The sequence below is a fragment of the Macaca nemestrina genome, chromosome 5 (genome assembly GCF_043159975.1).
Source record: "Macaca nemestrina isolate mMacNem1 chromosome 5, mMacNem.hap1, whole genome shotgun sequence".
NCBI classification, from domain to species: Eukaryota; Metazoa; Chordata; class Mammalia; order Primates; family Cercopithecidae; genus Macaca; species Macaca nemestrina.
This window is the reverse complement of record NC_092129.1, coordinates 90111566-90123959: the sequence shown is the minus strand read 5'-3', so window position 1 is coordinate 90123959 and position 12394 is coordinate 90111566. Positions and strand designations below refer to the sequence as shown.

Here is a 12394-nt window from a genome sequence, read left to right as displayed (position 1 = left end):
TACCCATAAAGAGGCATGAATGCCGAAGAGAAAAAAACTCAGAGACACTTTTTTTCTTTAAAAAAAAAAAAAAAAAGGCTTCACTCATCTTTTTAGCCACAATCTGTTAAAATCCTTGAAATCAAAGTTGTTCTTCATGAAATACAGCCCTTTTTTGAGAATTTGTTTACATTTATTTTTATAATACCAGTATCATCTTAATACAAAGGAAAACTGTTTTAAAGCCCTTAAGCTATATAAGTGAGAAAGTTGTTCCAATACAAATAGAACATTTGATTATTACATCTTGGTAGATATTGGATGTACTAACAAATTATTAAAAGTAAACAAAGAAAACTGTAAGAAAAATATATAAATAAAAACAAAACACTGTGAGTTTTAAATTTATAAAATTTGCCTGAGTGTACTTTTTTTTAAAAATGTATCAAATCAAGAGTTGCCATTTTTTTTACCGGATGATTATAGTAATGCATTTGCAAACTGTGAAGATAAATTTATAACGAGAAAAACAAAAATGTAACTTTTTAAAAAACAGTTTAGTTTTCTATTGAATTCCATCTGAACCACAAAGTTATAGTACAGTCTGAATATGAGAGTAAATAAGTGATTATATCAACTGGGAAATGTTTACAAATCTGATGTGGTTACAAAATACTAAAACTTCTAGTCATGGCTTTAGAGATAACAGTTTAGGTTGTGCCAGTTTTCTACAAGCAAATAAAAATAGAACAGTTAAGCATAGCGTTGAAAAAAAAAGTTTCTTGGTTTGAAGATATGCTGGTACTTTTAGAAGAGTTTTTGGGAAACTTCCTTTTGAAAGCAGTTTCTTGGCTTTGAGGAAAGTTCTGTTTCTCTTAATGGTTTGATAACACTGAAAAGGAAAATGCAGTTGATTACTACCTGTTTATCTCATATTTGTGATTTTAAATATATCTCAAATATATTTATGATTATCTCTTCATTCCCACCCCACCTCCCCTTCTGTCTTTCTCTGTTTCATAGAAAAAATTATGACATCAACATCCAAAGGAATTCTTCGCCCATTTTTAATTGTCTGCATTATCCTGGGCTGTTTCATGGCATGTCTTCTCATTTACATCAAACCTACCAACAGCTGGATCTTCAGTCCAATGGAATCAGCCAGCTCTGTGCTGAAAATGAAAAACTTCTTCTCCACCAAAACTGATTATTTTAATGAAACTACTATTCTGGTGTGGGTGTGGCCATTTGGGCAGACCTTTGACCTTACATCCTGCCAAGCAATGTTCAACATCCAAGGATGCCATCTCACAACGGACCGTTCACTGTACAACAAATCCCATGCAGTTCTGATCCATCACCGAGACATCAGTTGGGATCTGACAAATTTACCTCAGCAAGCTAGGCCACCCTTCCAGAAATGGATTTGGATGAATTTGGAGTCACCAACTCACACTCCTCAAAAGAGTGGCATTGAGCACTTGTTTAACCTGACTCTGACTTATCGCCGCGACTCAGATATCCAAGTGCCTTATGGCTTCTTGACGGTGAGCACAAATCCCTTTGTGTTTGAAGTGCCAAGCAAAGAGAAGTTGGTGTGCTGGGTTGTGAGTAACTGGAACCCTGAGCATGCCAGGGTCAAGTATTACAATGAGCTAAGCAAAAGCATTGAAATCCATACCTATGGGCAAGCATTTGGAGAATATGTCAATGATAAAAATTTGATTCCTACCATATCTACTTGTAAATTTTATCTTTCCTTTGAAAATTCAATCCACAAGGATTACATCACAGAAAAGCTCTACAATGCTTTTCTGGCTGGCTCTGTACCTGTTGTTCTGGGACCATCTAGAGAAAACTATGAGAATTACATTCCAGCAGATTCATTCATTCATGTGGAAGATTATAACTCTCCCAGTGAGCTAGCAAAGTATCTGAAGGAAGTCGACAAAAACAATAAGTTATACCTTAGTTACTTTAACTGGAGGAAGGATTTCACTGTAAATCTTCCACGATTTTGGGAATCACATGCCTGCTTGGCTTGTGATCATGTGAAAAGGCATCAAGAATATAAATCTGTTGGTAATTTAGAGAAATGGTTTTGGAATTAAAATTTTTCATCACTTGCACACTTGATAAATATTTTGATGAAATATCATCCAAGTATTGAGGATAAGAAGAGATGCAACATACTACTATTGTGTCACAATTTATTTTTATCACCCTCTCTAGGGTAACATGTATATTTTGGTGGAGATTTTTAAAAGCTCAGCATGAGCAATCATTCCATTTGGTTTTAAATTATCCTGTATATACCTAATTATGTGCACTGGAGAGTAATTTATTCTTCATTATCATTTGTAAACATTGTTTTTTCACATTTTTGTAGTTGTCTATAATGTAAGCTTGTGGTTTGATTATTGTTTCTACCCTGATCAGCTGTTTAATCTATTTGGGAAATGAAGATGCGCATCTTAAAGAATGAAAAATTTTCACTGAGTATTATAATGTCTAGTTCCAACTTTGCATACTATAACAAAGGAAGAACATGTTGCTATTGAATTCTAACCTCTTTGACTCTGAAGTTGAACGAAGTGTTTAACTGTCTCTATTTGATCTATTTTTTACCTGTTTACCACATTTGTGAAGGTGAAATTGTTCATGGAGTGAATTAGAAATATACGAAGCAGAACTGTTCTATTCAGAAAGCTATTAGACTTCTCATTTATTTTCATTAAGGTGATTTGCAACTACTTATTCGCATGATCTTAAATTATTCAAGTATTTTTAAATATCCAATTTGTTGTGATTTTCAGCACCTGGGAAGTAATCCCAATAATATTTTAGAAAATCGAAGACAGTTCTCTTTCTGCTACTGATAACAGTCATTGTCATAATAAAACAAATGATTTCCTCAAATAACAAAGAAAAATGATACCTATAAATATATTTATAAATGGTGTCATTTATGAAAAATGTTTAATTACTTACCAATTTAAGATTTTTTTTCTGAAGCCCTATTATTTAAAATGGTCTTATTTTACCATATGGATATAAGATTTGGCTCATAATGATGAGCCCTATCATTTGATTTGAGTCCTATCATTTCAGAGAGCCTAAATAAAATTATCACCAAGGAATTAAATATAAGATGTTAAATATAATAAAGTGGGGATATATAGAAAACGCACAGTGTTAGCACAGAGTAAGATCTCAATGCACATTTGTTGGATGAATAAATAAATGCAATTGAATTCACAGAAAAATGTTTGTTTGTTTCAAGGAAGTGACAGTTCTACTTTAGAAGTACTAATTGGAGTTGACTTTTATATCCCATTTTGGTAATTATTCATACATAGCACATACGACCATGATGTTCAGGGCTTTACAGAACCAAAATAAACCTACCATTACATGAAAATTTTGAAGAGTATATTCCTGAACGTGCAGCTGCCTATAGCATTCTCCTCCATAAGGCTAGAGAAGAGGAGAGCTGGATATAAGCAGAGACAGTAGGTGAAAAAAGACGGGCCACTAAAGATTCTTCAAGGAAAGCATTCCTCAAAATAATCTTTAGTGCCTTTATTCCATTCAGGCCAAAAATCCATCCAAAAATTAGAATGTTCTGAGGACATCCATTTGGGTCTATTTGTGACTTATTCCAGTAGTCCTATTACAAGTTGACATCAGCAAAATTCAAAAAGAATTCAGTAAAAAGGGCGTAGATCCAGCTACCCAGACTATCTTGTGAGAGAATAAGCTCACCCTAGCACCAGAAAGATTTGAGCAGAGGAATATTCCTGTAATGAATAGAGGATTGTTTGATTCTCAGGTATATTTCTTAAGCCAAAATTGAACGCAGTGTCAGACACTGCCTTAACACCCACAGAAATAAGATGAACAAGGTACTATCACTGCCTAAAATGAGCTTACAATTAAGTGGACAGACATATAAAAACTTCCTTTCAATTCAGTCTGAGACTGTTTACATGCATGTGCTACTCTCAATGAAGTTTGTATGAGTCAATGCTGATTTAATGGGGCAAAAAAGTAGCAAATTTCCCCAATTGCTTAGCTGTTTGACATGTTTCTGAGTTGCAAACTTTGTTAACTCTTTTGACCCAATATATTATTCTCTCTGTATTACCTCTTCTAACCACAATGCATTAAGAAATAATATTTTTATGTGGATGTCCTCCTCAATAAGATCTCCATCCATATTTAATTAATTGCTAAGACAGTCAAATTCATACATTTACATTTATTTGTCAAATTTTTGACCTGTAAAAAGCATAGAGATCTAAAGAGGATACACTGCTAACAAGTTTAGAAAGCACCTGCTTTTTTTTGTTGTTTGTTTTGTTTTTTTGTGATGGAGTCTCGCTCTGTCACCCAAGCTGGAGTGCAGTGGCATGATCTCGGCTCACTGCAACCTCAGCCTCCCAGGTTCAAGCGATTCTCCTGTATCAGCCTCCCGAGTAGCTGAGATTACAGGCATGTATCACCATGCCTGGCTACTTTTTGTATTTTTAGTAGAGATGGGGTTCTCCATGTTGGCCAGGCTGGTCTTGAACTCCTGACCTCAAGTGATCCACCTGCCTCAGCCTCCCAAAGTGCTGGGATTACAGGTATGAGTCACTGTGTCTGGGCCACCTGCTTTTTTGAAGGCAGAAAGGCATTCGATATTGTTTCAACCCACCTTGGCTCTAGTGAATGTTCATGATTTGAAAGGACTGAAAGACCTAAAGGCATTGTCTCTATTGTTGACTACAAATTTAGGCTCTTTGTTGGACTATGACTATAATCACACACTGATAATACGACCCAAGTCAAGGCAGTACGAAGTGTCTAACAGGTGCATTGAAACCCCATTACTAAGTCCCAGAAGACTGTTTCCTAAATTTGAAGTGAAATAATTAAACGACTCAGTGGAACCATTTAGCTCTGGTCCATTGATCTGTGAGTTTTAGGGCTAGAAGGAATTATAATTTTGTTGTTTATAATTGCTATAATATAAAAATTATAATTGCTTTTCTTTCTACTTATGAATTAACTAGATCCAGAAGTATCTATTCAAGACACACATTCACACACACATACACACACATGCACACACACATCACAGCTAGTGACAATAGTTAAGATTAGGATTTAAGGATCCTATTTCTCTAAATCCCACTTTTTTTTCAATCGCATTCCTACTTTATCATAGAATTATGTCTCAATTTTTACAAATGTGAATGTCTTATTGGTATTTTTAGGACCTATAGAATGGTATACCTCGTGTAGAAGAACTTCGACTTTTGAAGGTATACGATAAATAAAACATCAAACTTGTTAGCATTCGTTCTGGTTTAAATATTTTAGGAGTTGAGTTCAGCAGAAGGAAATGGGCTATCACTACATTTAAGTGAAATACAGCCCTCAAGAAAGTGTATGGTTCACAGCCACTCCTTTAATAAATCCTGTGGATTGCAATGCTTTGTAAGAAACTTATGGAAAAGATATACTGATTCAACAAAATTGGTTTGCTGTTGATTATACAAACAAATAATTATGCCTGGAATTAAATTGTGGACACAAAAAGGGAACAGACCGTTTAAAATGTTTTATTTCAAAATATTGAAAAGCTATTACCTTCAATACTCTAAATATTTAAATATTAATTATTGTAGTCATCAGTAAGAATGAATAAATATTAGTCATTATAGACCTTACTAATAAGAATATATACTGAATTGTCCACATCCAGAGTACCACACCCTGAACAAGAAAGACATGAGAGCCTGACAGCCATATATATTATGATAGCTGTATATCTGACAATATGAAGCAGAAAATGAAAAAAAAAATCATCTTAGCGGGAAACAAATACATGCTTAAAATAGTTATATTTACTGTAACACTCCTGATAATCTCAGATTGTGCAGAATTTTTTTTTTTTTTAATTGTGAGGGGCTTAGAAAGCTCAGAGCATTTGATGTGTAAAGCAACAGAATATTTAGGAATTATTTGCTGAGCCTTTCAATTCTTGCCTCCAATTGGAGGTTAAATATGAAAAGAATAGGAAACTATGCCTCTGATATTTTTGTCAGTCTATTTTTAAACTAGATTCCATGAGTCTTAAGGTAATCACCTAGAATTTTTTTTTGCATGAATTAAAGTTACCACAACTTTCAGGTCCTTACCTTATGACTGTTTGATCATATCTTTGAGCTCCCTTGAACTCTGATCTCATTTTAGAAAACTTCTTAACCATTACAATCAAGCTGTTAAATATAACAAACATCAGAACCTAAAGGATAAGCACAGTGCCTAATGTACAGGAGGGTCATATCAAATATTTGTTGAATAAATAAATGAAAGTCATTAGTTGTCGTAAAATATTTTTTAAGAGTACTGATGGTGTTTTTTGGCACCAACTGGAGATGATATTTTATATTTATTTGATTAGTCAGTTTGTCGCCTGGATGCAAAAGTAAGGCATTTTAACTCCTTTCTATCTTACCACATTGTAAATCATCAAAAGAAGTAACATCGCAAGAAAGATTAGAAAGGATTTGGATCACGTTAACATTCTATGCAAATATTAGTAACATATCAACTGTTTCTAACAGGAAAGAAAATTGGTATTTAAGGAGAGTATAAAGTGCAAGCACTGTGAAGGGCGGATATCTATTACCAAACCACATGGAGAGAAATATAGTCTCTCTCCTAACTTCATTCCATTGTATTGCAATCAGTCAATTAAAGTGATTTTTTTTTTTTCCTGGATGTCTCATTTAGAGATTTTGTAGCATTTTGCAAATGGGTATGCTTCACTACTATCCAAAGTGTTCTCCCCTTTAGTAATTCATATTGAATGTATCCATATTCATATGCATTTTATAAAATGATTAACAGAACCTAAGTAACAGCCTGCTAAACCTGGAATATGAGTGCTACCGTAGGTTATGAGTTCAACAAACTGATTTTGAAAAAGCCACCTAACCTCTCTGGACCTTGTTTGTAAAGTTTCTTCTAGCACTATTACTCTTATCTAAGATCGAATTTGATATATGGATGAAATTCCTAATGGAATTTCAATAATCATCACAAAGTAATTTTTTAGAATATTCCATACAGATTTCCTTCTCATTTCTCTGGGTAGATACTTAAAGTATGAAACTGATTATTTAAACTAACATGTGGAAAGAACCTAATCCAGAGCTTGGAATATAGAAAGTGCTCAATTAACTGACATTCCTCCTGTTTCCTCCCTCCCTTTAGTTGTCTATGACTTTTGAACTCACTACTCCCTGACACCTTAACTGCCTGCAGAAAAATCAATCATATTTGGGGCATTATTTTGAAATATTTTAGAGTTTTCTGTACCATGAAGATTCTTATTACAAAAATCTGAAGATATTTATTGATGCAAAAAATTTAGGGAGTCATTGGAAATACCTAAGGCAATCCCAAGCTAACGATAAAATAGCATAATTTTAAGTAAGCTACATTGAGTTCATTTAGAACATTTAGCTATTTTTTAACTCATAGTCAACATATGTCCATGCATTTGATTTACTTTAAAAATACTTTTATTTAAAAATAACCTCTCTAACACCAGTTGCTTCCTCTCAGTTTTACTCAAAGCACGTTTCCTAGGTCACCTGACCTAGAATCACCAGAAGTGTTAACAATACCGATTTCTGGGCTTTGAGCCATGAAATTAGAATTTCTTCAAATAATCCATGCCCTCCTGCCATCCAAAAAAAGAGCATGCTTTTAATACATTTCCAAAATTATTCTGTTTCTGCTATAACTGGTAAACCACCCTGTCCTAAACTAGCAGTTCTCAAACATGCATATGCCTTTGAAACTTCCTAGATCATATGCATAAAAATCATTTGAAAGATTGTTAATAATACACAGCTTCTGAGTCTCTGGGTGTGAGATGGGACCAGGAATCTTATTTTAAAAATCTCCCCAGATGGTTCTGGTGTCCTGCTAGTTTTGAGGTTTGCATCCCACCTGTTTAGATGGGAAGTATTCTATTACATATGAGTTATTATCTGTCTTTGGTTCACCTGGAATCTTCTTAAATACATAGGTAAAGTATTCTACCTCAAGATCCAAGACATTTTCTATGTCTAATTATTTCACACATGAGCATGGAACTCACCAGTCTTGTGATTTAGGGCAAGTTATTTCTAGTCTCCAGACTTTTTTTCCAGTTGCAAGTTGCTTATAGTAGTTCACGAACTTGAATGCACATTAGAACCATCTGGAGAGGATTTAAAATCGTAGATGTCTAAACCCCACCTCCAGAGAGTTAATCTATTTAGTTTGAGGAAAAGCCCAGAAGTCTAACAGGTGTAAAGGCTCCACAGGTAATAGTAATGTGGGCATACCTCAGGAAATCACTAGTTCTTGTCCTGGAGGAACTTTTAGGAAAATAAAAGGCTACATATCTTGAAAAAAATATCTCTAATTTACTTTCTAGGTTCTAACTGCATGTTTATATTTTGCAACAGGAAAGACTGGTCTAGACAATTACTGGGATATATGCTTCTGTGATCTGCTTTTCTATTGTATGTGTTTAAGAGATCACATTCTTGGGTTCCAAAGTCTCTGCCTGATAGATAGAAAGGTAATTTGCATTTGAGATATGGCAAAGAATTGCAGCATCCAAATTTTTGACAACTACAGATTTAGAATTGAATCCAAGGTCTGCCATTCACTAGCTATGTGCAAGTTACTCGACTTCTCTTACCCTCAGATTTTGCAGCTGTAAAATAGAGGTAGCATATTTCTGAGAAATTATATTCAAGTGACTAGATATGTGTTCAAGTGTTATCTGTTATTCTTATGAAAGATAATTGTGAGGAATCCAGGGCTATTTTCACAGTTTTAGGTCTAAAACTCTGAAGATGTTAAACAGGCAGCTTGTAGGAATCATTGAAATTTTATACAAGCCGAAGGAACAACACTCAGCAAAAGGGAAACAAATAAATACAGCGCTGAAGCATATATTCATGTTTCCCATAATTACTAAGTAATGGAAGAGGTGTGAGGAGCTGGCAGTGGTGGTGAATAGGCATTGTTTGCATTACTAAATACATATACCATTTCTTAAAATAATTGGAACTCAAGGAGGCCTAATTTTCTCTCCCTGTTATGAGCAATCAATAAATTAATAGTCAATTTAACTTACTATCAGTTGGTATAGTTCATTTCACAGAATAGATAGCAAGAAGATTCTCAGAGACCATTTTCTGGTAAAGAAAAATGCCTAGGAATATTTAGCAGTTTGACTTAATCTATCACTTCAGCTGGTTCACTAGTTTTGACACAGGACTAGTTAATGATTTCTTAGGAAGTCTCCATGTACTTTTTGTAAAACTAATTTTTAAAAAAGTTAAAAGTTACTTTAAAAATGTTAGGGTATAACTTCAATAAACAGGAATATTTGTCTAGTGGTGCAGAAATAAAATAATTGTTAGCCAGACTGTGATTAAGGCTACCCTAATTGCATAATAAATAGTTTTGACATGAATAATCTCAATTGTTCAAGTGTACAATTTTAAAGCCGTACTGTGTTAGAACAAAAAAATAGGCTCAAGGAAAATTTCTATTCTTCTATATGAAAAAGGGAATGATATTCAAGATAGTATTTTTAAGTAGTTTCTAATTGTGTTCCTTTAAAGAGCATTAGAAATGTCTGTTATGTCAGTAACATTAGAAAACTTCAAAAACTGATTTATTTTTCTGAATTCTCTGGAAACCAAACAATTTTGAATTAGTTGTGTATGTAAAGTAAGTTAAGTTATAGCTTGCTGGAATTTTATTGTGGAAAACAAATATAGGTTTTTATCTGAACAATTTTAAGGACCATTTCTACAGAAAGTTATGCTAATGTGCTAACTTTCTACACATGGCTGCATTCCATTTAGATTAATGAGGATTCAGGAAATAGTAAGGCGGGCTCTGCAGAAGCCGTATCCAAAGACTAAATTAAAAACCCAAGACTACTACTCATTATGTGAGAAATATGGGCCACAGTTACAATATCACATCTCCAGTCTCAGATTGGCCTCATTAGCCATCTTCAGTTCCTCAAATGAGATAATCCTGAAGATGCCATCCTTATCCAAGGTGAGATTGTCAGAGGATATGAGCTCATCTAGGGTGGAATACATGTCTCCAGGGACTGTAATGAGATCGGGCTTTTCATTTACTGGTTTTCTTCCTCAAGAGTCCTTAAGCAAATGAAGATTATCTGATTATCTATGTAAAGCTGGAAGGAGTTTACTTTTTAGATAAAAGATAATCTATCTTGAATATTTCATATATGATTTTTAAATAATTAATCAAAAAACAAAGACTGTCATATTTGAGAACAAGATTTTACTTAGAAGGGGGGAAAAAAAAAGAACTTTCAGCTTATAGATGCTCTACATTCAAATCAATGAAAGCTCTTGCTCTGGAAGTCTAACAGGCTCCCTGTCATTGGAAATGGATACGAGGAAGGAAATTAGGGAAATAATGATGCCTTTTTATCCTTAAATAAAAGTGCAAATCTTTAGAGCTGTCGTCATTATGACAGCTTTCAAAACAATATATATTCATGTGCTTAAAAGAAAGATTGGGTTTGGTAGGAATCAGGGTTAAGGGAGTAATTGTGACAATATAAAAAATGGCATTGTTATAGAATCCCTAAGAGGTAAATAATGTATGAGATGAAGGTAGGAAGTAATGTATGCTTGCAGAAATGCAACTGGTCAAAATTACTTGAATGAAATTGTTGAGATTAAACATCTTCATTATAATAATATGTCTCATTCTGATTCCAAGACAATATGAATGTAGAGAAGAGATTTTTAAATGGAAAAAGTAAAGAGCTAACAAGTCTGTATCTAGATTCAAGCTCACAAAGCGGCAAAAAGGAGAAAAGTGTCAATGAGAAACAAGAAGAGGAGTAGTAAACTAAGGATCAAAGCCCAAGTTTCAGTTTTCACAATCTACTGTATTCACTAACATTTCTGGGCCATAGATTTTTAATCTGTAAAGGGAGTGTGGTGGACTGTACATTAGAAGTACATGAGAAGCTCTTAATAAATCTTGATGAATTGGTTAGAAATTCCAATTTAATTAGCCTGGCACAGTACACGAACTGCCATATATTCTTGCAGTTTTTTTCTTACTGCTCCTTTCCATGTGGCCATATCACTACAAGGGGTAGGGAAAAAGTTAACCTGTAATTGCTTCAGGAGCTCTGATTAAAAGGTTACTGAAGCAAAATACTGCAATGAAGTTCTGAAAATGAACAGTTGGGACTTTACATGATTTCTCTTTGTCTCATTCCCTCAAGAATGCACATATAGACACACATATGCCAATATCTTTTTTATGTAGTTCAAGTATAACTTTGAATAAAATGACTTACATTCAAGGAAGGTCAAAACTATTGTTCTGAAGCAAAATGTGCCAATTCTAGCCAATATGTGAATTGTAAGGGTCAGTAATCCATAAACTATTTGGATGGTAATTGTATGTTTTATTAATGTGATGTAATTTTGCACTATTGTATTGTCATATTTAATCAAACTCTTAAAAATACCCTGAAATGTAATGCCAAATGTACAGTTTATAGGTTCATGTTATTTCTGATAAGAATTTAATTGCATTGTGCTAATAGTTGTTTCTTGCTATTAACTTTCTGTGTATGTATTATTGCGATGCAGACCCAATAGGGTTATTTTAAGCACACTAATTAGTCATCTGGATTTTTATAGATAAAAATCACACATTGATCAGAAATCATTTTTCTATTTATTTTTTTGTAGAGTATTTTTCCACACTTGAAAAAAAAAAACATGATTATTTTATATCAAACATCGGCTTTTCTTTAAAATCTTATTTTAGTAGCTAATGCATGTTTGAAATAAGATGTGTTAGAAATTATATGACTATATTAAGGTTGTGTTTATATTAGGTGAAAAAATGCATGCAGTTGGTGAATCATGCAGCTTTGGGGACATTTGCACTGCCACTCACACACAGGCTCTGTCTCAATCCATTTGCATGATTCACGTCCTTTCAAAAGTCCTTTTTCAACATTTGGTAAAGTGAAAATGCTATTCTTAGTGCTAATGAGCCGATAAACAATGCTGCATTTCTTTTTTCTAACTTTGCAGCATATTGTGGTAAATTTTCTCCCAAAACTTTATTTTTGGAGTTATTGTTGGCAATAAATACAACAAATTATTTGCTGGCAAGTGATACAATTTACTGTATAGCAACTTTATAGCATAAAGCATGAAGATGTGAAAATATCATCTTAACCAGTTTCATTCTATGAACATAATATTCTGGCAGCTTTTTCTATAATGAGAATAGTATATCTTTTTATACACTGCCAAAATCAGTACTA

General features: G+C 33.6%; 1 protein-coding gene across 3 annotated transcripts in view; it reads left to right on the top strand.

The window, feature by feature from the left end:
- Positions 1-3921, top strand: part of LOC105498558 (fucosyltransferase 9) — a 195769-nt gene extending 191848 nt beyond the window's left edge. For all 3 annotated transcript variants that reach the window (XM_071096707.1, XM_071096708.1, XM_011770705.3), the window contains one exon: positions 1003-3921. In XM_071096707.1, coding sequence (XP_070952808.1) covers positions 1011-2090 — 1080 coding nt within the window. In that variant the 5' untranslated portion in view covers positions 1003-1010 and the 3' untranslated portion in view covers positions 2091-3921. The remainder of the gene's footprint in view (positions 1-1002) is intronic.
- Positions 3922-12394: the final 8473 nt, after the last annotated feature.